The sequence below is a fragment of the Pseudomassariella vexata genome (genome assembly GCF_002105095.1).
Source record: "Pseudomassariella vexata strain CBS 129021 chromosome Unknown BCR38scaffold_13, whole genome shotgun sequence".
NCBI lineage: Eukaryota > Fungi > Ascomycota > Sordariomycetes > Amphisphaeriales > Pseudomassariaceae > Pseudomassariella > Pseudomassariella vexata.
In genome coordinates, this window is record NW_024467968.1 from 1,052,990 (window position 1) to 1,071,625 (window position 18,636).

The following is an 18,636-nucleotide window of genomic DNA, read 5'->3' on the forward strand; positions in this document are numbered from 1 at the left end:
AGCGCTATCGAAATGAATCAAGTCCGAGGAGACTAGGCTGCCAAGTGGGTTAAGATCGCAATGCAACGCACATATCACAAAGAAAGCAGATGATGATATTGAGCTGGGTTGGGTCTTTTAAGAAAAGGGGAACAACTTGAACGGAAGCGGAATGCTGTCGCAACCTGTCCTCCAATCATTTTGGCCAGGCACCCGAATCATCAGGAATGGGGCCGTTGTTTCCGTTCAGCAACGCGTTTGAAAGGTCTGAAGGTGATTTCATCGGGGTTGTATTGGAATGGTAGAGGAATGTTTCAGAAGGCCATTTACGAGACGCAACTCTTCGGACGCTTGCGCTTGACCCGAGCTTTATTTCTGCATATGGTCTCCGACGCGAATCTGTCGCATGCCAAGCTACTGAAGTCAAGTAAATAGCCAAGCTACACTCAACACCATAGTACTACGCAGACCTGTATAATTCCTCATCTGATTCAGTTTCAAAACGGGAATGGTCCCGGCTAGCCTCAGGACTGTGGGCTTCCGAAATGCAGCCCTTTCCTCCACGCCTCGAAGCTTTTCTTAGGATATTTAGGTGCTGAAGCCCACCAAGATTTCCAGCTGTTGTTTCTTGATTTCAGCCGAGCAGTGTGTTGGAATATTGGCGTTGCTGCCCACCAAGCTCTCCAGGAGGTGAACCTTTGGTGAGAGCAGCGTTGTGTCGGGGCATTTAGGAACATATTAACTCGGGTGTTCATCTTCTCTCTATCGGCTTCTACTTTCTTCCAGCGTCTGCGTCTTCTCAATGCGAAGATTGAATATCTTTCGAAGAACCATTGCTGCCGGCTATCCTCCATACCCTAGTTAGGATAGTCCTTCAAATGGAAACTCTTCAACTTGAGGAACTGGTCAAATCCGAATTTGCTAAGAGTGACGCCCTTGCCCGAATTCTTCCAGCCAGTCCAAGCCAAATCCTGAATGTATTGTTAGCAAGTTATAGATCAAGAAGAGCAACCAATAGAAGGAAACGAAGTGGGATATTGTCAGTTACAAGCTGTCAACAGTTGGATAGATTTAAAAAAGAAAAATATGAATGGCGTAGAACTTACTGGAGCTGGGTAGTCTGCGCGGTTGACAAAGACCGTTCCGGCCTCGACTTCTTCGGCGAGCTCATGTCCCTTGGCCGTGTCTTTGGTCCAGATGCTGGCAGTAAGTCCAAACTCGCTGTCGTTCATCAGGCTGACTGCCTCATCGTCACCCTTGACCTTCATGACTGCAATTACTGGGCCGAACGTTTCCTCGGTCATGACGGTCATGCTGTGGTTGACGTCGACCAGGAGCGTGGGTTTCACGAAGTTGCCCTTCACTGGGAGATCCTTGAATGTCACATTGTCTGGGGTGGCGTCTTTGGCGCCTTTGCTAAGTGCATCCTGGATATGTGCTTCAATTGTCTCCTTAGACCTGGCAGAGATGACGGGTCCAATCTGTGTCTCCTTGTCTGAAGGGTCGCCGACCTTGTAACCCTCGAGGACCTTTTGGGCCGCCTTGATGAATTCGTCGTAAACTTTCTCATCGACGTAAACCCTCTCGATCGCACAGCAGCTTTGACCAGAATTGAAAATTGAGCCGTCGACAATTTCTTCAGCAGCCCAGTCAAGTTTAACATCGCTTCTGACGTAGGCGGGATCCTTGCCACCAAGCTCGAGGCCAACGTTGACAATTCGATCGGATGCTGCCTTTTGAACTGCAAGGCCGCCAGCCACTGACCCAGTGAAGCAGACCAGAGCGACCTTCGGGTTTCTGACGATCGACTCAATCATCACTGGAGAGCCAGAGTGGAAGTACTGCAGGACGCCAGCGGGCAGTCCAGCCTCGGCAAAAACCTTGGCGACTTGCTCGACGATTGTCGGGGTTTGTGGTGATGGCTTCAGAATGACCGAGTTTCCGGAGAGCAATGCCGGAATCAGAGAGTTGACAAGGATTAAGTAAGGGTACTATCAGAGTAAGCTTAGCATCCGATGCAAGACATGCCACATGGAACACGCATATCTTACATTCCATGCGAAGATGATCAGAACCGGGCCAACAGGGATCTTTCGAATATACCGCTTGAATCCCTTCTCAGCCTCGCCTTCAGTGTCCTTGAGGGCCTCTTCGCTGATTTTGAGAAGGTAATCGCCACGTTTGACAGCAGTCGTGACCTCAACACCAGTGTATCGGATGGGCCTGCCCATCTGAACTGTGATTTCTTGCGCCAGCTCATCCTTCTTGTCACTAAGAAGCTTCAGGGCCTTCTTGACAATGATCTGACGGTCATTGAATGGCGTCTTGCGCCAGCTCTGAAATGCCTTCTCGGCAGTCTTGGGAATTTCCTCCAGCTCCGCGGCACTGACGCCATTCCTTGTTATGATAGGCTCATTGGTAGTGGGGGAGATGGTGGTAAGAACCTCGACAGACATATTTATTGGTCTGTAGGATTTGAGTGAAATAAAGTCGGAGGAAGTAGGGTATGAATGTTTTACTTATAATATTGGTTGTAGTGTGCCGAAATAAGTGAGTAAAAAGATGCAAGTGGTACAGCTCGATGACGTTTAATGGAGGGGCACCTGTTTTGAGGTAAGAGCTACCCCCGAGCTCGGAAGTGCGATAAGTCTCGATAAGAGTGATTAGAGCCACTGCATTGCACATTACATCGCCATGCAAGTAAGCGGTGGGGCACTTCTCCACTGTAATTTTTTGTAGCAAGCCAGGGTCGATAGAGAGCTTCCCTCTACAACGTGCACTTCTACAGTCGGCAACGCCCTAGCACTGAGTACAAACCCGCCTATTGCTACATCCTACCCAACCATTCCAACTATCATGCCTGCCGAAAAGCGCAACGCCTTCCTCGACGTGGACGATAGCGAAGACGACAATGGTAGCTATGAATCTGAAACGGAACTGCAGAAGGGCGGCCGCAGCTCGAAACGGCAACGGCTAGAGCAAGACGATATCAGCGACGGCGATGGTTTCGAGGATCTCAGTGAAGAGGAGGAGGACTCGAAGGAAGCGGATACTGAGATTGAGGAGAAGGTGAAGCCAAAAAACGGAAATCCAAACGACAAATCTTCGGTAGAAGATGCACCAACCGAGCTGCCAGGAGTATCGAAGCCGTTGACCAAGAAGAATTTGGTCGCCACAGAAGCGGCAGTGAAGAAGTCCGGAGTTGTGTACCTCAGCCGTATACCACCCTTCATGAAACCTCAGAAACTGCGATCATTACTAGAGCCATACGGGACCATCAACCGCATCTTCTTGACCCCAGAGGACCCCAAAGCGCATTCGCAGCGAGTTCACAATGGAGGAAACAAGAAGCGTTCATACACGGACGGCTGGGTAGAGTTTGTCAACAAGCGAGATGCCAAAAAGGCGGTTGACCTCCTCAACGCGCGGACAATCGGCGGCAAGAAAGGGACTTTCTACCGCGACGACATTTGGAATCTGCTCTACCTAAAGGGCTTCAAATGGAACGACTTAACGGCACAAATATCTGCAGAGGCAGCCGAGAAGATGAGTAGGATGAGAGCTGAAATCAGCAAGACCAACAAGGAGAACAAGGACTTCGTGCGGAACGTCGAGAAGGCCAAGATGTTGGATGGCATTCAGTCCAAAGCAGCGGCGAAGAAGAAGAATAAAGGTGGCAATGTTTCAAGCCAGACAAAGAGCTTGCGACAATTCGAGCAGTCTGCGGTGGCCAAAAAGGGGATTGAGCAATTGCCTGAAGATGCTGAGCGCGTCTCACGCATGTTGTTTGCCTAAATAAGTTTTCCAACGTAATGATACCCGAATTCAACGAAGACATTGGCAGAACTCCCGCATAAATACATGACAAGCAGGCTGCATACAAGACCTAGAGCATCTGGTAATCTTTCAAGGATAGAATTATGATGAATGGGCATGTACAAGTGGCCAACAAGGAATCGCCTCCTGGATCAAGGAGAATTTATCGATCGGAATCTTAAGCTGCTGTTCTCAGTGGTCGCCTTGATGAAAGAGTTGTAGAATACCTCTACTATCATGCGTATCCTTAACCCCCCTTAGCTCATACATATAAGGAGAGCCTGTCCCCAATTCTCAAATAGGCGACACATCATCGACAAGTCAACACAACCATACGTAATCAGAAATCTCAATATGAAACAGCAGCCAAAAGGTATGCCGCCGAAATTCTCTGAATCACTCACAGGACCCATCTGCCCATCATGTCTGTTTCCGAGGAATTCGAAGACACGGCCGAACTCTTCGAAAATGCACACCAAGACAAGATTAATAATTATTCCTCACTCTTCAACCAGTGCTGAAATATTGAGATACAGATGCTAAACGTGAGCCTCTTCACTGCGTTCATGATTCTCGACGACAACCACTGGCTTGATGGTGACCTCGAGAGATTCCAAAGCTTTATCGAGCTGCACTATCCCACGAGTGAGGAAAAGGCCGAGGGCACTGACCAGATGATGCAAAGGACCTCATGTTCGCCGGTGTGATTTTGAAGGAATTGGACTCGATGGAGGTTAGAGAAGAGGATATTATTGCACTATGGGACTACTATGCTATCGTGGTTTGTACTCGCCATGTCTATCGGTGTGCCTCAAATCTTCTAGGGTATTTTGAGGAGGAGGCGGGTTCTAGTTCAACGGCGAGGATGCGTCTCAAGTTGAGAGAAAATCTGTGCAAGAGCCCCTGGAGATACTGGCTAACGAAGCTCATTCCTACGAGTTGTGTTACTGCCATTTAATTTTCGACCTTTCTATCAACTAATCGTTCAGATTTCTCTTGTTTCGACTGTAAAGAACGATTCGACGCTAAAATGTGACTCGAGGCACGAACCGGCATTAGAATACGAAATTTGAGAGGGTTTTACCTGGAAAACTGTCAGCATGGACATGTCAATGGGGCAGACTCAATATCTGAGATGTTTAAAGACTCTGAGGACAATCAAGATGGGCATGCGCAGGAGGTTGACGATGATGAACATGGAGATGAGAATGAGGAGGGCGAACAAGAGGATGCTGACCAAATGGACGATAAGACCAAATGGCGAGTTGGAAAATAATGGGCCAGAAGGCAAAGAGAAGGGAGGGTATGGTAAAGAGGACGTTGAGCAGGATGCCTACTGTCGAATGGACCTGGACGATCCCAAAGCCGATGCAAACGACAACAAAGACAATGATGACCTCTTCAAGCACCGCGGCATGGCCCAGTTGATCGCAAATCGAATCCTCAGAGGACCTCCGAAAGACAATGGACAACTAATTCACCAGGCACGGCAACTCCGATGACAAGGCCCACCAGGAACGATTGGGAGAGGTTATGCAATCGCACCATGACGCCTTCAAATACTGCGAGAACTTGAAGAAGTTGCTGGAGAAGCGACCAGAAGCCGAGAGGGAAAAGTGGGATAATGCCAGCCCTGCCTACTCATAGATGAATGTTTCTCCCCCTGAAGTCAAACCGCCAGAGCCAGACTGGTCCACCACGCCCTTGAAATCCATGAGCACCATCACCAAAGCCTAAGCAGTCGCCTCGCCCCAAAAGATTATCCAAGTCCTCGGTGAAAAGGAGGAGTTGATCGACGAGCGTCCGCGCTCGGAGGCTTCGAACTCGGATGTCAAGGCTGGACAAAGCAAGAAGCAGAAGTGTGGCGTGTGGCAAAGCTGCTGAGGGTCGCACTTCAACTTCTGCCACTGGCCGCCAACTCAAGGTGAAGGAGAACTAGAAGCCTGTTCAGGGATGACTATTGGTCCAGTGGTGAAGAGGATGCTTGATTGTGAGATTTGGCCTTGTGACAAGGAATGCGGAATGCATACTTGTGCTGCTGCATGGAGTATTGGTACGATTCGGATACGACGAAATATCAACAAGTCATGGCGGAATTATTGGAAATTTTGCAGTATTTGATGTTGCTGGACAGGCATATGGGAATGACAATTTAGATTCAGAGAAAGAGCCAGAATGAGATAGTTGATTGACCCTATCCCGCCTACAACTTTTGTGTTATCATACTCTGGGCCCGCATTTCATTCACAGCGGTCTGCATGAGATGGAACTATCGCTCTTCAATCTTCGAAGTACCCGAGGTACACATGGGGGACTGTTGCTCCCTGCACGATGAGTACTTGCAACTCAATGCGAACGACAGGCCAATGGAGCTGCTATCGAATATCGTGTTTTCATTCCCGTGTCTAAGCCACCCAGGCACTCATAAATTTTCCCTGCCTTGACGCCAGACTTTCATCGAATGCAACAACTATGAATCATGAATCTAATCCATCCCGACGACGCCCATATCACCCGTACTTGATTTCGCATGGAAAGAACGAATAACCACTGAGCTTGGGTGAGCATACCATGGCGATCAGTCATCTGGCACGAAACTCCAAATCCACCTTCCAAGCTCTAATGCTCCTCCATAGTAAGCTCGTCAAAGTCATCGAGTAACTCATTCATATCAACACCAGGCAAAGTATCCTCATCGTCCATTTCAGAATCAGCCACACTCATCTCATCCGCCTTCTTCGGCTGCTTGTAGAGCGCAACTCCGCTCCTAAACTCCTCGTCCTCCTCAATGTCTTGCAAGAATCGCTCATACTCGGCATCCATTCGCTCCTGGTCAGCCTTCTTGGGCAGCAAGTCGCCCTCATCCTTATTCATGCGCTTCAGCTTCCAGTTGCGCTTGCGATTGCGGCGACGGTTCGGGTAGTGTTTCTTGACGAGCACGACGTCGGGTATTGTGGATGAGTAGGCGTGGGATTCCTCAATGGCCTCAAGTTGTTGGTTGTTGAAGTTAGTGCCTGTCAGCATGTAACCCATAACAGAATCGCCCGGGTGGAGCAAGCCGCCTAGATGCGTGCGCGCAAAGTAGGTCTTGCTGAGGTCGTTTTCTCGTGCGACTTCGACTTCTGCCAACACCCACTTGTTCTTGGTTGGACCCATGGGTTGAATATCCATAACCATAAACTCGACTAAATCCTGTGCATCCGCTAAGGACAGGAAAGGTGCTCGCCAGTAGATTGGTGAACTAACTTCCGCGGTCTGGAGGGTGTTCGGATCCAAGAAGCTTACGGATGTACCGATTTTGTGACATAAAACTAGTGGTGAGATATTGCCGATTTGCTTCGCCAACTTGATAGGCAGCGCCACTAGATCGTCTTTGCAGATGGGTATCAACTCGACAGAGAAAGAAAACTTGTATGACTTCTTGGCCGTGTGGGAATCCTGGGAAATAAGCTCCTGGGAGTTCTTGGAAGTCACAGGCACCACCGACTTGAGAAAGTCGACAAATTTCTCGGCCTGATTCCGTGCTGCAAAGTAGAAGTCTATGCCGTCCTTCGCCTCCTTGATATTTATGGTATCTTTGTGCGCCCCATGCTTCAGGATAAGTTGCTCGAGGAATAGGAAGGTGCGCTTGTGCAACACCTTTTGGCGAACTTGCACACAAGCTCTCCACACGTTGGCCGTGTAAGACTTGGCACACTCGGGGCACTGCTGCCAGGCAACGACAAACACCACCTCGAAGCTCTGCTGCAGAATCACTCCGTCTTCCACTGAATCCTGGACGGTAATTTGGAGTTTGATTCTTCGCGAATGCGGTTCGGTCCATAAAAATCTGGCATCCACCACTCGAACTTTGGACTGTAAACCCCGCACCTTCTTCAGACACAACCCCAACAACTCTCGCGACTCGAGCGGCGCCGATATCCAGCGTTGAGGCGGGTCTAGCCATCTGTCGCAGTCTCGGCAGAAGTGAACGGTGGATTCGCGCTGGATTCCTTGCGATATATCGATTGTGAGCTTGATGCAGTCATAGCACAAGGCATTTGTTGAGGTCGTTCCATCGATAGGTGCGCCGCAGTTGCAGCAGAAGATGCTGTTGATCAAGATCCAACGTCAGTATCGAGCACTTGGGTTTACTATCATAAAGGGCAGACCTACGTAGCACCCGTTCGAGGCGCCTCTGACGACGGTGCGATCGAGATCGGAGCGTCCATATCCACATCCATCTTGACGAGATTTCTTCCAATGTTCCCAAGTTTGATTCCTGGTGGTTTTCGAAATCCTTTCACAAACGTGGATGCCTCTAGCGTCCAAGTGATTATCGAACTGGAATGGCGGGGCTCGTCACTTTCGAATGTCGACTCGGAAAAAAAAGGTTGCCCCTCGATTGATAAGCAACAAATGTGGCTAGACACGCACTGCCACTCCTTATCGCACTTACAGCCGCCTAAACCTAAACGCTTGGCAGCCTTTTTAACGTCAAATGGTCCTTCTTGCGCAGATCATATCTAGTAAAAGTATTATAGGTATATTTATAGAGCACGCCTAGCATTATTGGTAGTAAATCATTGAGCATTATTTCTGGTCGTAATTATAGTAACCTAATATATAGCTAGATCTTAGGATATCTACGCCTACTTGTGAAGGTCAACCCTCGCAGACTCACTACAACCAGGTGACTTACAGCTGGACACCTGCCATGGCAGTGCCAGATGGGAAGCCAATCATAACCCCTGTAGGAGCCCCGCCGAGCGTGGACGACTTAGTCGCGCTCCCTCAAACCTAAGTTGTGATCTTCTTTCCATCGCTCCTTAGAGTAGAATCTTCGTCGATAGCACCTAATCGAGGTCTCTACCAATGCGATGCAACCCAGGTCGTGACACTACTCACGAGTTCATTCTCTGTACTTAAAAAGAAGCTAGGATTGTTCTAGAGAAAGCGACACCGGTCTTACCTATCCTCATCCCTGCACAAATCTCGAAAGAAGTCGATCTATACCTCCTTCGTTTCTGTCGAATATGACGTGTGTCCAATCGAGTAGTCAGAAGTGCGTAAGTGTCACGGGGTTAGGCCCGTGCACCGCATGTATATTGGTACTGCACGAGCTGGCTGATGTTCCATTCTTCGTGCTACAACAATAAACTACTGGTACCCCCATACACGACCCTGACAGTAAGATTGTATATGAATGAGGTGTATTGTTCCCTGTGTTCTCTGTTCTCGCGAACTCCCGTTGCTCTGCCTTTTATAGATTCTTTAGAACATGTCGGAGGTACATTGTTCAGGTATCTGAACCCTAAGTGGACAGTAACTTTGGTGTTACTTTTGGGAAAAGGGGTCCTTTCGCCTTCTGAACTTTAAGTGACAATAGTCTTCTCTAGTGCCATATTATTTCTGAACCTAGGAACCAGGTGCCCTATCTGACAGTTTCTCTCTATTATCTCGAGCTCGAAAGCATTCTCCAAGTCCTCGAGCGAATGGAGGGCAACAAACACAGTGATGCAAAAATCGCCGGAGGACCTTGGAGCTGGATTTGGGGAGCTGTGAGTTACTGCTTTCACGGTTCGACCACGGGAATATACCAGTATGTCGCGTATCAGGTGATGCCTGGGCAGCTCCTCTACAAGCCGTCCGTGCATCCACGACATTCGAGGAACCATACCCTACCTCTTGTACCAAATTCTCTATCGTATTGTTACGAACCATTAAACCTGGACCAACAAAGAAGGCCTATTGGCAGGCCAGAGTGGACACGCTCGCTAGGATCACGGGACCCCGCATCGGAAGAACGACGGAACTAAGGTCACGTGACTAAGTACCTCGGTACCTGGATATATTGGATCGAGATAGATCCAGTTCGAGCCAGGCTCGAGAGGATCATGGATCGATCCAAATGATCCAACAGGATCAGTGAAGGAGAGATGGATATATAAGGGACAGGACTCCCAGGCATTTCATAGATAGACAGTCTCTACTTCAGTGATCAATCTAAGCATCAATCTAACCCATTGGTGAGGCAAACTGCCTTAACGACTCTATTCCCGATTACCCTACTTGAATACTTCAGTTACCCAAAGCACTCTACTCCATACGTCAGACCCCGATATTATTGCTTGAGGACTCCGCAGCAGGACTTACTTACTAGCACAAACCCTTACATACTCTTTAGTGGTTTACGCAGCTAGACTATTAGAGGTTTCGTTAAACCTTCAGTCAAGGTCCAGAGAAGCAGAGCTATCGATTCCCAGCGTATTAATGGAGCCTCAGCTAATGTGATCAGGCAATGGTTCAAATACCTCGCTATCCCTGAGATCAAAGCTATTAAGGCCTCGAATCGATACAATATGGATGAGACAATATGGATGAGACAGGTATTCTAGAAGGTAGAGGATCAAATGGTCTTGTTCTAGGATCATCTGAGACTCGTTCTATACGGAAGAAACAGCCTGGATCTCGAGCTTGGACATCTCTTATAGAGTGTATCTCTGCGACTGGTACTGCACTACCCCCACTTGTGATATACAAGGGGAAGTCTGTCCAGCAGCAGTGGTTTCCTCTGGACTTGACTCCATACGAAGCCTGGAGGTTTACAGCAACAGAGAATGGGTGGACGTCAGACTCTACGGCTATTGAGTGGCTACGAAAGATCTTTATTCCTTTGATTCAACCAGAGGACCCTGAAGAGACTAGGTTACTTATCCTAGATGGGCATAGTAGCCACGAAACGACAGAGTTTATGTACCTCTGCTTCATAAACAAGATACACTTGCTTTTCTTGCCGCCACACACATCCCACGTTCTCCAGCCTCTCGATCAGTCAGTCTTTGGACCCCTCAAGGCAGCCTATAAGAAGGAGCTTGGTTACCTTGACCGATGGGATACTACTACTATCGTAGGGAAGAGAAACTTTCTCCTCTGCTATAGAAAGACACGTATAGCAGCATTGACCGCTAAGAACATTATAAGTGGATGGAAATATACTGGTCTCTGGCCTTCGAGCATAGCTAGACCCCTTATGAGCCCCCTGCTCCTTGAGAATACGTCAGCACCAATCAGACAGCCTAGTCAGACTTGCAAAGGGTACTCTGATAGTAAGGGTAGTCAGGACTGGGCGTTAGAGACATCAGCAGTAGCCTGGTCAACGCCTAAGAGGAGAGATGAGCTCCAAGATCAACTCAGCTTATTCAGCAAGCTTGATAGTGATCCAAATACCCAGCGGCTACTCTTTCGGAAAGTTCAAAAGGGCTTTGATGAGAAGGACTACCAATTAGCTGTCGAGAAGTACTACCAATTAGCTGTCGCACAGCGAAAGATTGAGGTAATAGAGGCAGAGCTTGAGGCTAGTAGGGCTAGGAAGCGGAGGAAGGTCAAGATGAGCCCAAATTCGAAGTTTACTAATATCTGTCGAATATCACGTGTGTCCAATCGAGTAGTCAGCAGTGCGTAAGATTGTATATAAATGAGGTGTGTTCTTGTCTGTCTGTCTTCTTGTCAGGGTACGGCCTGGACCGAAGGCGATAGTACAGAGTGAAGGGGAGAAATAGGCGTGTTCCCCTGGTGGTCACTTGATGATGGCAGGTAGGGGTGTCCACAGTAGTTTATTGATCTCTGCCCTCTCTATCTTCCTCCGTCTCGACTCCTTACTTATAGCCAGCCGAGGTTCTCTGTTGGATTCTGGATGTTTGCTTCCGCATGTCTGTGTTCCTCCGACTTCGGCCAACATCTTGGATAGCGGCTCTTTATCTGCAACCAAGCGATTCCCTATCCGCTGCAAACGGCTTCAACAGCTCTCATTCGCCACAAGCGGCTCTCTAGCCGCCACAAACGGCCTCCCGGCTCCTCATTCGCCATCTGAACTTTAAGTGACAATAGTCTTCTCTAGTGCCATATTATTTCTGAACCTAGGAACCAGGTGCCCTATCTGACAATATCAAGGCTATTCGGAAGGCTCAAATCGAGGCTGGTGAAATTGAGGATAGTACAGATGAGTCTAACGAGTCTGAAAACCCTAGTGACGGTGAAAACTGTATTGTAGTCGCATTAGAATAAGTGTAAAAAAAGGTTGAAGTTAATGGTTATAATATACAGTGTCATTTTTAGGGCGTCCCACATGTGGGGGTGTCCCGGATGTAGGTGTGGGACGTTAGGTAAGCGTGTTCTTGACGGTATTTAAGGACCTGTGTATGTAGTCACTCTCTTGAAAAGAAAAAGAGAGAATCAAGCGGCCTATTCCATAGCAATTTGATTCAATTCTTTGCCTATGGAGGCTTTTGTTGTTTTTATGACCTGCTTACTTCTCTTCGAATCAAATTATATCATTATTTCAGCTTAACTCACTAACGTAGTCCACAAGCGAACGGGTCACCCAACCAAACGGGTCACGCCCATAGCAAAAAATAGAACTAAACTTCCTAACTTTACCACGCAACTAATTCTCGATGGATTCTGCTCAAAAAGAATCTCAATTACTCCTTGCAACTCAGGCTATCAGAAATGACTCAACACTTAGTATCCGACGTGCTGCAACAATCTACAAAGTCTCGAATACTACTCTCCAGGCGCGTCTTCAAAAACGTCAATCACGTCGCAATATCGAAGCCAACGGTCGGAATCTAACAAAACTAGAAGAAAATACGATTATTCAAAGGATAATTGAGCTAGATTCGCAAGCATTTCCTCCCCGGATAAGTGCTGTTGAAGATATGGCAAACCGACTGCTACGCGACTCGCATATCACAAAGGAGGACTTTCTTCCGGCATTTTGCGACGCGTTCAAGACGAGCCTGACCGAAAGCAATATTCGTGCAGGATTTCAAGGGGCTGGGCTTGTGGCTTTAAGCCCAGATATTGTTATTGAGAAGCTGGATGTGAAATTACAGACTCCAACGTCCTCCTGGCCCCCTACGCGGGAAACCCTTCCTTAGGCTTCTCGGACGCCAAACAACCCAACCGAGGCTACTTCGCAATCCGAATTTATTAGATCTCGAATTTCTAGGCATCAGAATAGCTCCCCGATGTCAATTTACGATGCTATCGATCAGTTTTCGAAAGGAGCGCGGAGTATTATGCATAAGATGGCTTTACTCCAAGCTGAGGTCGCCGAACTTCGAGAGGCAAATGCTCTAATTAGCAAGCGGCGCAGGGCCAAAAAAACACGAGTACGGCTTGGAGGATCACTTAATTCACAAGACGTACAAGATCTTCAAGATCAAAAGGACGTTGCGCAGCAAGTACAGCAGGAAATGCGTGGAAATAGCGCTGGATCAAATCGTTGTGGTTGCGAAATCGTGTTGAATTCCATGTTTTGCTAGTTGGCGTGACCCGTTCGGTTGGGTGACCCGTTCGGTTGGGTGACCCGTTCGGTTGGGTGACCCGTTCGGTTGGGTGACCCGTTCGCTTGTGGACTACGTTATCTGAGAAGTCTAGAGTTCGCATAGTTCAAGCGTCAGTGTGGAGTTGCGTCACGTCGGCAATCGCTCAACTCCCAACCACCCCAAAATGGCTCCTTGGTAATCGAGTGGTCACAATCATCCGCGACAGCCGTCTTATCTCCAAATCATCTCAATCTATCATCCAATATGCCCCCCAAGGAGCCGATACCCGGTCGCGATGAGAAGCTCGCGCGCGACCTCTTGCCAGATGAGGAAGGTCCGTCGGTGACCGCCGCCAATCCCTCCACTTTCGCCTAAGCAGCTAACCGGCCCTTGCAGATCCATTGTTCCTGGGTTCCAGCAGGTACAAAGCTGGGTCAAGCCGCCGCCATACAACATGGCGATACGGTGTGCTCATATTGGTCGCGATTATGGTGTCGGGACTCTTTCAGATGGCCTTCTGGCTGATGCCAATCCTCGGTTTCCCCGCTGCCGTGACGTCCAGTCCAACACCGAACGCGTCTGAGAAATTCGACCTCTATAAGCACCTGGGAAACTTGTCACCGTATTTCGTGCCCACGAATACCCCAGAGTCTTTGAAAAGCGGTACGCCACCCGGATGTACGGTTGAGAAGGCATTCCTGGTGCACCGACATGGCAGCCGCAACCCGCTCTCAGACGAGCTGGGCGTCATCCAGAACTTGTCCTACTACATGAACAACCACACGGACCAATTCTCACAGCCCCGTGCCAAGCTCCCTGCCGCCTTCTCTTTTTTCACCACTGGCTGGAACACCACCCTCAAGACCAACGATCTCTCCGCTCCTGGCCGACAGCAGCTCTTCGACCACGGCGTAGCGCTCAGACTAGCCTACCCAAACCTCTACACCACCTCCGTCCTAGCTGGGGACCAAGACCGCGTCATCGAGTCGGCGCAGTGGTTCATGGACGGGTACTACGGCCGCACGGTCAATGAGACCGCGACCCTGGAACTCATCGCCGAGGACGAGGAGACTGTCTCATGGATCACGCCCATGGACACGTGCGCCGGCTGGGAGTACGCTTACGGCAGCGCCCCTGTCGCGGAATGGGGCGCTGTGTACCTCGCTCCCATCGCGAAGCGCATTAATGCCCTGCTGGCAAAACCGTACCCGGAGGTGAACTTCACTGCTGCGCATGTGCACGGCATGCTCTACGGCTGCGCATACGAAACGGCCGTGTACGGCGTGGGTGCATCGCCATGGTGCGATGTCTTTCAGCCCGAGGAGATCCTAAAACACGAGTATGAGTACGACCTGCTCATGCGCGGGGCGTTCGGGTACGGACTTCCTGGTGATATGGGACCCGTTGTAGGGAGCCTGCTCGTGAGCAATGTCACGGCGTTCATGCAGCAAAGCGAGGTCAACTTGTCGCTGAACTTCGGACATGATACCACAATTGACATGGGGTTGACGGCTTTGGGACTTGCTAGTGACACGAACTATCCGGCGGAGGGGCCGGTGGATCCGAACCGGGCGTGGAGGACGGCGAGACAGGTGCCGTTTGCGGCGCAGATGTTGTGGAAGGGTTTGGACTGTGCAGGTAGGGAGGAGAGGATTCAATTGGTGCTAAATGAGGCGAATTTTGACCTGGCGCCAACGGGGTGTAAGAGTGATCAGTATGGAACTTGTAGTTTGAAGAGTTTTATGAGTGCCAGTATGGTAAAGACTGCGCTCAATGTTACACATGGTGATGCGAGGTGGGAAGCCGCATGCGCCGTTTAGTCCTGTATATAATGTATAATGGCCATTTTGGTTGGATTGGAAGCGATTTTGTAGGCCAGACCGACCCCAAAAACACCGAGACGTACAGAAAAGCTCTCCGGCTTCACGGGGGGGGCAAGGCTGGCAATTCGAGCCTCTCAGGTGACTGGCAAGGTGATGTGTTGGCAATGGAGCGGAAGGCAGGCTGCGATTTGGTAGCTTCTGCAACTCGCTGGTATTTGGTGCCTACGTATGCTATCACTGAGCACACTAAAGTTCTCCAATCGACGCTATAAATGGTCTCAGCCTCCGCGGATTATTCTCGTAACCTCCAAAGCAGCCGGTGTCCATTTAATGATTGTATTGTATCCTGCGAGAAAGATGAGATCACTGCACAATGAATGGACACCCGAGAATGAGACTCACCTCCGCATTTTACAAGAACTTTTCTGACCACGCGGCTGCCCATCTGGAACCAAATCGTCGGCAATGCGATGAATCAGCGTTATACGCAGAGACTTATATTTACTCAACATTGACAGAAGACAATATTTAGTGTCCCAATTATCGGTCAACTTCCTCCCGAACCACCTTCGCACATATGGTAGACGCGAGACTCCCTCAGGCATAGCAAAAGCCATAAACGCATCTTCCATATTCGTGAAAGGGGCGCACATGATCAACCCGACAAACGGAGGCGGTACCTCTTTCTGAATCCGCTTGCACTTCTTCCAAAGTCTTGAAAAAAATGGCTGCTAGGAGGGGATTCCTATTGTTCCCTATACTCATACTTCTGTGTTGGTCAGTGTATTCCGGTTGATTTATTGCAGGCCACTCCATAACAACCGTCAGGTCTCATCCTGCCCCTTGCTCGCCTCTTGTGTGAACTCAAGAAGTTGGGATTGCTTTCATTATTTGGTCTTACTTGCCTGAGATGATAAGGTTGCCAGAGGCCATTAAGAATTTCCACCCATGTCCAAGATTTGGTCACTTTGCCTTGTGTTTCCTGATCGGTAGCGTCCGCATGAGCCAAGTAATGGCCAAAAAAGAACCCAAAACGTAACAAGTCAACCAGTCATCGGTCGTACACTTCGCCGCATAAGGCCAAATTTGCAAAAGGTTTGCAACGAGAATTCATTGTTCTCAGACCATTCGATTGGTATATAAGCCTCAACAATCGCTGATCAAGAACGTACAACCCATGTGTCATGTGTTAGAGGCTAGTATCCTTAGTCATCTCACGGAGCTTGCCGTACTCGATTTTCATCCCCTATAAGCTATACGTCAAACTTCGCACTCAACAGTTATGTAAGATAGATTAAACTCAAGTGGAGCGTGGCACTTTGACAGCTGCCAAACGGTAATTTTCCTGCCGATCCTGCGCCCTGCCGTAATTGCGGTTGATCAATTTGAAACGAAACAGCCCCATCAACACCCCAGTCATATAAGTGAATTGCACGATGCCTTCATTCAAAATAGCTCAACATTCCTGAGAACGTCTCGCGTAATTTTCTTGTTGTGCACTCTTTATCTCTGTAAACACAATTCGGTCGTTCGAAGAAAAGCTGAGCAGTAACCAACTGTCTTGTACACTTATTCGTCCACATAATACCTAAGTTCGACGACCCGCAACGACACGATGTACCCCTCAACAACCCGCCTCGCCCTCCTCTCAGCCGCCATGGTTGGCGTCCAGGCCAGCGACTGGAGCGGCTCGTACAAGTTCGGCAACATGTTCTACAGCGGCCCCACCAGCAACGGCGTCCACATCACCAAAGCCACCTATTCTTTGATCGCACCCTCAACCCCCTGCGGCTACGCCACCAGCGGCGGCAACGAGGAACTCGCCTTGTGGATCGGAATTCAAGACGACCCGACAGGCCAGGACGTCCTTCAGGAGAACTTCGTCCAGCCCCTGCTCAACTGGGCCCCGGACCAGCAGCTCACCGGTTGCGACACCGATGCCAGCCACTGGTGCGTCGCGGCTAGCACGTACACGCCTGAGGGCCAGAGCGTGAAGCCGTATGTACCCGTTGCCCCGGGCATCACGCTGGATTTCCAGCTTACTGTTGGTGATGCCGTCACGCAGACGGTGTGGGCGGATGGAGAGATGATTTCGAATCAGACCGATAGCGCGGGCATGAAGCCCGCTGTGTTTTATGGCGCCAATGAATGCTACTTGCAGACATGTGGTACGCTGGGTGCATACTCGTGGAGCAACATTACTGTGCATCTGTCGGCGGCTGATGAGAACTATGGCAGCACGTTGTCGTTGACCGATGCTACGAGTGATGGGTTTAGCACCACAGATGGTGGAAAGACCTGGACGAATGCTGGGATCACAATTAAGAAGGATTACCTATACACGGATAACGGCGTCCATGAGTGCTAAGAAGCACACGGTGGTAGAATGTTATGTTCTGGCTTCCAGGTCTTGTGGCTTTTCACTTCTTATGTATATATCTACTTTCTGTATAATGCCCTGATCAATGACGACTACATTGGAGCAGTTGCGTACAAGCGTTCCCTCGATATTTGCCTCAAAGTATCGGGTTTTGTGGAGTCAAATCTATGTTTTACGATACGGCGTTTTTACTGCTCCGCAATAATTTATAGAGAGTATGAGATATTTCCTACCAGCAGATTGGCCTGACTATGAGGCCAAACGGTCAAAAATCTCGTACTGTTTTGGTATTGACAGCGTCACAACATACCTCTAGATTTCTTTGTTCAGTATTTTTCGCACTATATAACCCCGAGCTATTAACGAGGTCTAGACTTTATCCACCGTTAATCCTGGGACTATTTTATGTGCAGATTTGAGCCTGCATTCAGCCCTTGCTTGCTCTCCCACCCTTGGGGCAAAGGATTCGACAGCCACACATAATCTGTGGCAGAAATAGCTCGGTAGACACAGCAAATTAATTCAGTGTTATTCAATATCCTTTCTGCCTGAGAGAGGAGGTTGCGTATTGAATCCCAGATAAGCTGGTTGTCAAGAAAATTACCCACGGATAGCTTTGACGTAGCCGCACGTTCTGCAATGGCTGCCTTCCGTTCGACTTAGCAAGATCTCGAGTATTGCGATGGCCTGAAAAACGCGGACGAGAAAGCTACAAAGAAGACCAATCCGTCACTATCAGCGGAACCAAGATGGTCATCGAGGGAAGAAATTGCGTCATCTCGACTGTCTCTAGCAAAAGATTCAGCTCAGCGACTGCGACAAGCGATTCGTCTTGCAACCGTCCCACAGTCAGCTTCCGGCCACACCTGAGTCTATTGCTGCACATCGCCACAATCCCATAACGTCCGATCCTTTGCCGAAGGGCTATTTTGTAGTCTGCGAGGACTCAGACTGACAGGCTCAAGCCAAGAGACACATCCTACCCATGTTATGGTTGAACAACAGTCTGGGCGGTGGGTTTCGTTAACAACGTGGTTGCGTTCAATGTGATGCCGGATGAGACCTTCAAGGGGCTTTAGCATGTGGATAATCAGATTGTGTGGAAGCATCTAGTTCGATTGCTTCGTATGGCACAAGATGAGGTGATTCGGCAGAAAATGAAGCTAGGACAGGCACGGTTTTTCCTGCGCCATGACAATATTGATATGGGATTGTTGTACTTATCGGGGATGAGGATGATGTGGGCGGTGTACTGATATGGTGTCGGGACGATGGGCTGAGATGATAATGCCCTGGATCACTGGATGAATTTGTTTCAGCCATAGAT

The 18,636-nt window shown here is 49.1% G+C and overlaps 5 protein-coding genes across 5 annotated transcripts; 3 read left to right on the forward strand and 2 right to left on the reverse strand.

Annotated features, from left to right (window-relative positions):
* Positions 1 to 836: 836 nt before the first annotated feature.
* On the reverse strand, positions 837 to 2,435 carry BCR38DRAFT_350814 (Aldehyde/histidinol dehydrogenase; the record flags this gene model as incomplete). The annotated part of the gene is made up of 3 exons (XM_040856600.1): positions 837 to 950; positions 1,086 to 1,970; positions 2,031 to 2,435. The coding sequence occupies 3 exons, from the start codon at positions 2,433 to 2,435 to the stop codon at positions 837 to 839; spliced, it is 1,404 nt and encodes a 467-aa protein (XP_040712309.1).
* A 295-nt stretch (positions 2,436 to 2,730) lies between these two features.
* On the forward strand, positions 2,731 to 3,969 carry BCR38DRAFT_445362 (uncharacterized protein). Its single transcript, XM_040861008.1, has one exon. It carries the CDS (start codon positions 2,836 to 2,838, stop codon positions 3,772 to 3,774), a length of 939 nt encoding a protein of 312 aa, XP_040712310.1. The 5' UTR covers positions 2,731 to 2,835; the 3' UTR covers positions 3,775 to 3,969.
* Positions 3,970 to 6,044: 2,075 nt separating this feature from the next.
* Positions 6,045 to 8,134, reverse strand: BCR38DRAFT_376010 (nonsense-mediated mRNA decay protein 3). Its single transcript, XM_040857344.1, has 2 exons — positions 7,951 to 8,134; positions 6,045 to 7,885 (listed from the first exon to the last, which is right to left on the reverse strand). The coding sequence occupies exons 1-2, from the start codon at positions 8,016 to 8,018 to the stop codon at positions 6,415 to 6,417; spliced, it is 1,539 nt and encodes a 512-aa protein (XP_040712311.1). The 5' UTR covers positions 8,019 to 8,134; the 3' UTR covers positions 6,045 to 6,414.
* Positions 8,135 to 13,199: 5,065 nt separating this feature from the next.
* Positions 13,200 to 15,373, forward strand: BCR38DRAFT_399079 (histidine phosphatase superfamily). Its single transcript, XM_040857703.1, has 2 exons — positions 13,200 to 13,440; positions 13,503 to 15,373. Exons 1-2 carry the CDS (start codon positions 13,371 to 13,373, stop codon positions 14,924 to 14,926), a joined length of 1,494 nt encoding a protein of 497 aa, XP_040712312.1. The 5' UTR covers positions 13,200 to 13,370; the 3' UTR covers positions 14,927 to 15,373.
* A 1,171-nt stretch (positions 15,374 to 16,544) lies between these two features.
* BCR38DRAFT_488756 (uncharacterized protein) lies at positions 16,545 to 17,297 on the forward strand (the record flags this gene model as incomplete). The annotated part of the gene is made up of 1 exon (XM_040864316.1): positions 16,545 to 17,297. One exon carries the CDS (start codon positions 16,545 to 16,547, stop codon positions 17,295 to 17,297), a length of 753 nt encoding a protein of 250 aa, XP_040712313.1.
* Positions 17,298 to 18,636: the final 1,339 nt, after the last annotated feature.

Bases quoted from the DNA above. Each gene is read 5' to 3' on its own strand.
- BCR38DRAFT_376010 (XM_040857344.1), bottom strand. From the start codon at position 8,018: ATGGATGTGGATATGGACGCTCCGATCTCGATCGCACCGTCGTCAGAG. The intron at 7,886-7,950 runs GTAGGTCTGCCC...CTTGATCAACAG, and splicing joins GCGCCTCGAACGGGTGCTAC to CATCTTCTGCTGCAACTGCG.
- BCR38DRAFT_445362 (XM_040861008.1), top strand. From the start codon at position 2,836: ATGCCTGCCGAAAAGCGCAACGCCTTCCTCGACGTGGACGATAGCGAA.
- BCR38DRAFT_399079 (XM_040857703.1), top strand. From the start codon at position 13,371: ATGCCCCCCAAGGAGCCGATACCCGGTCGCGATGAGAAGCTCGCGCGC. The intron at 13,441-13,502 runs GTCCGTCGGTGA...CGGCCCTTGCAG, and splicing joins CCTCTTGCCAGATGAGGAAG to ATCCATTGTTCCTGGGTTCC.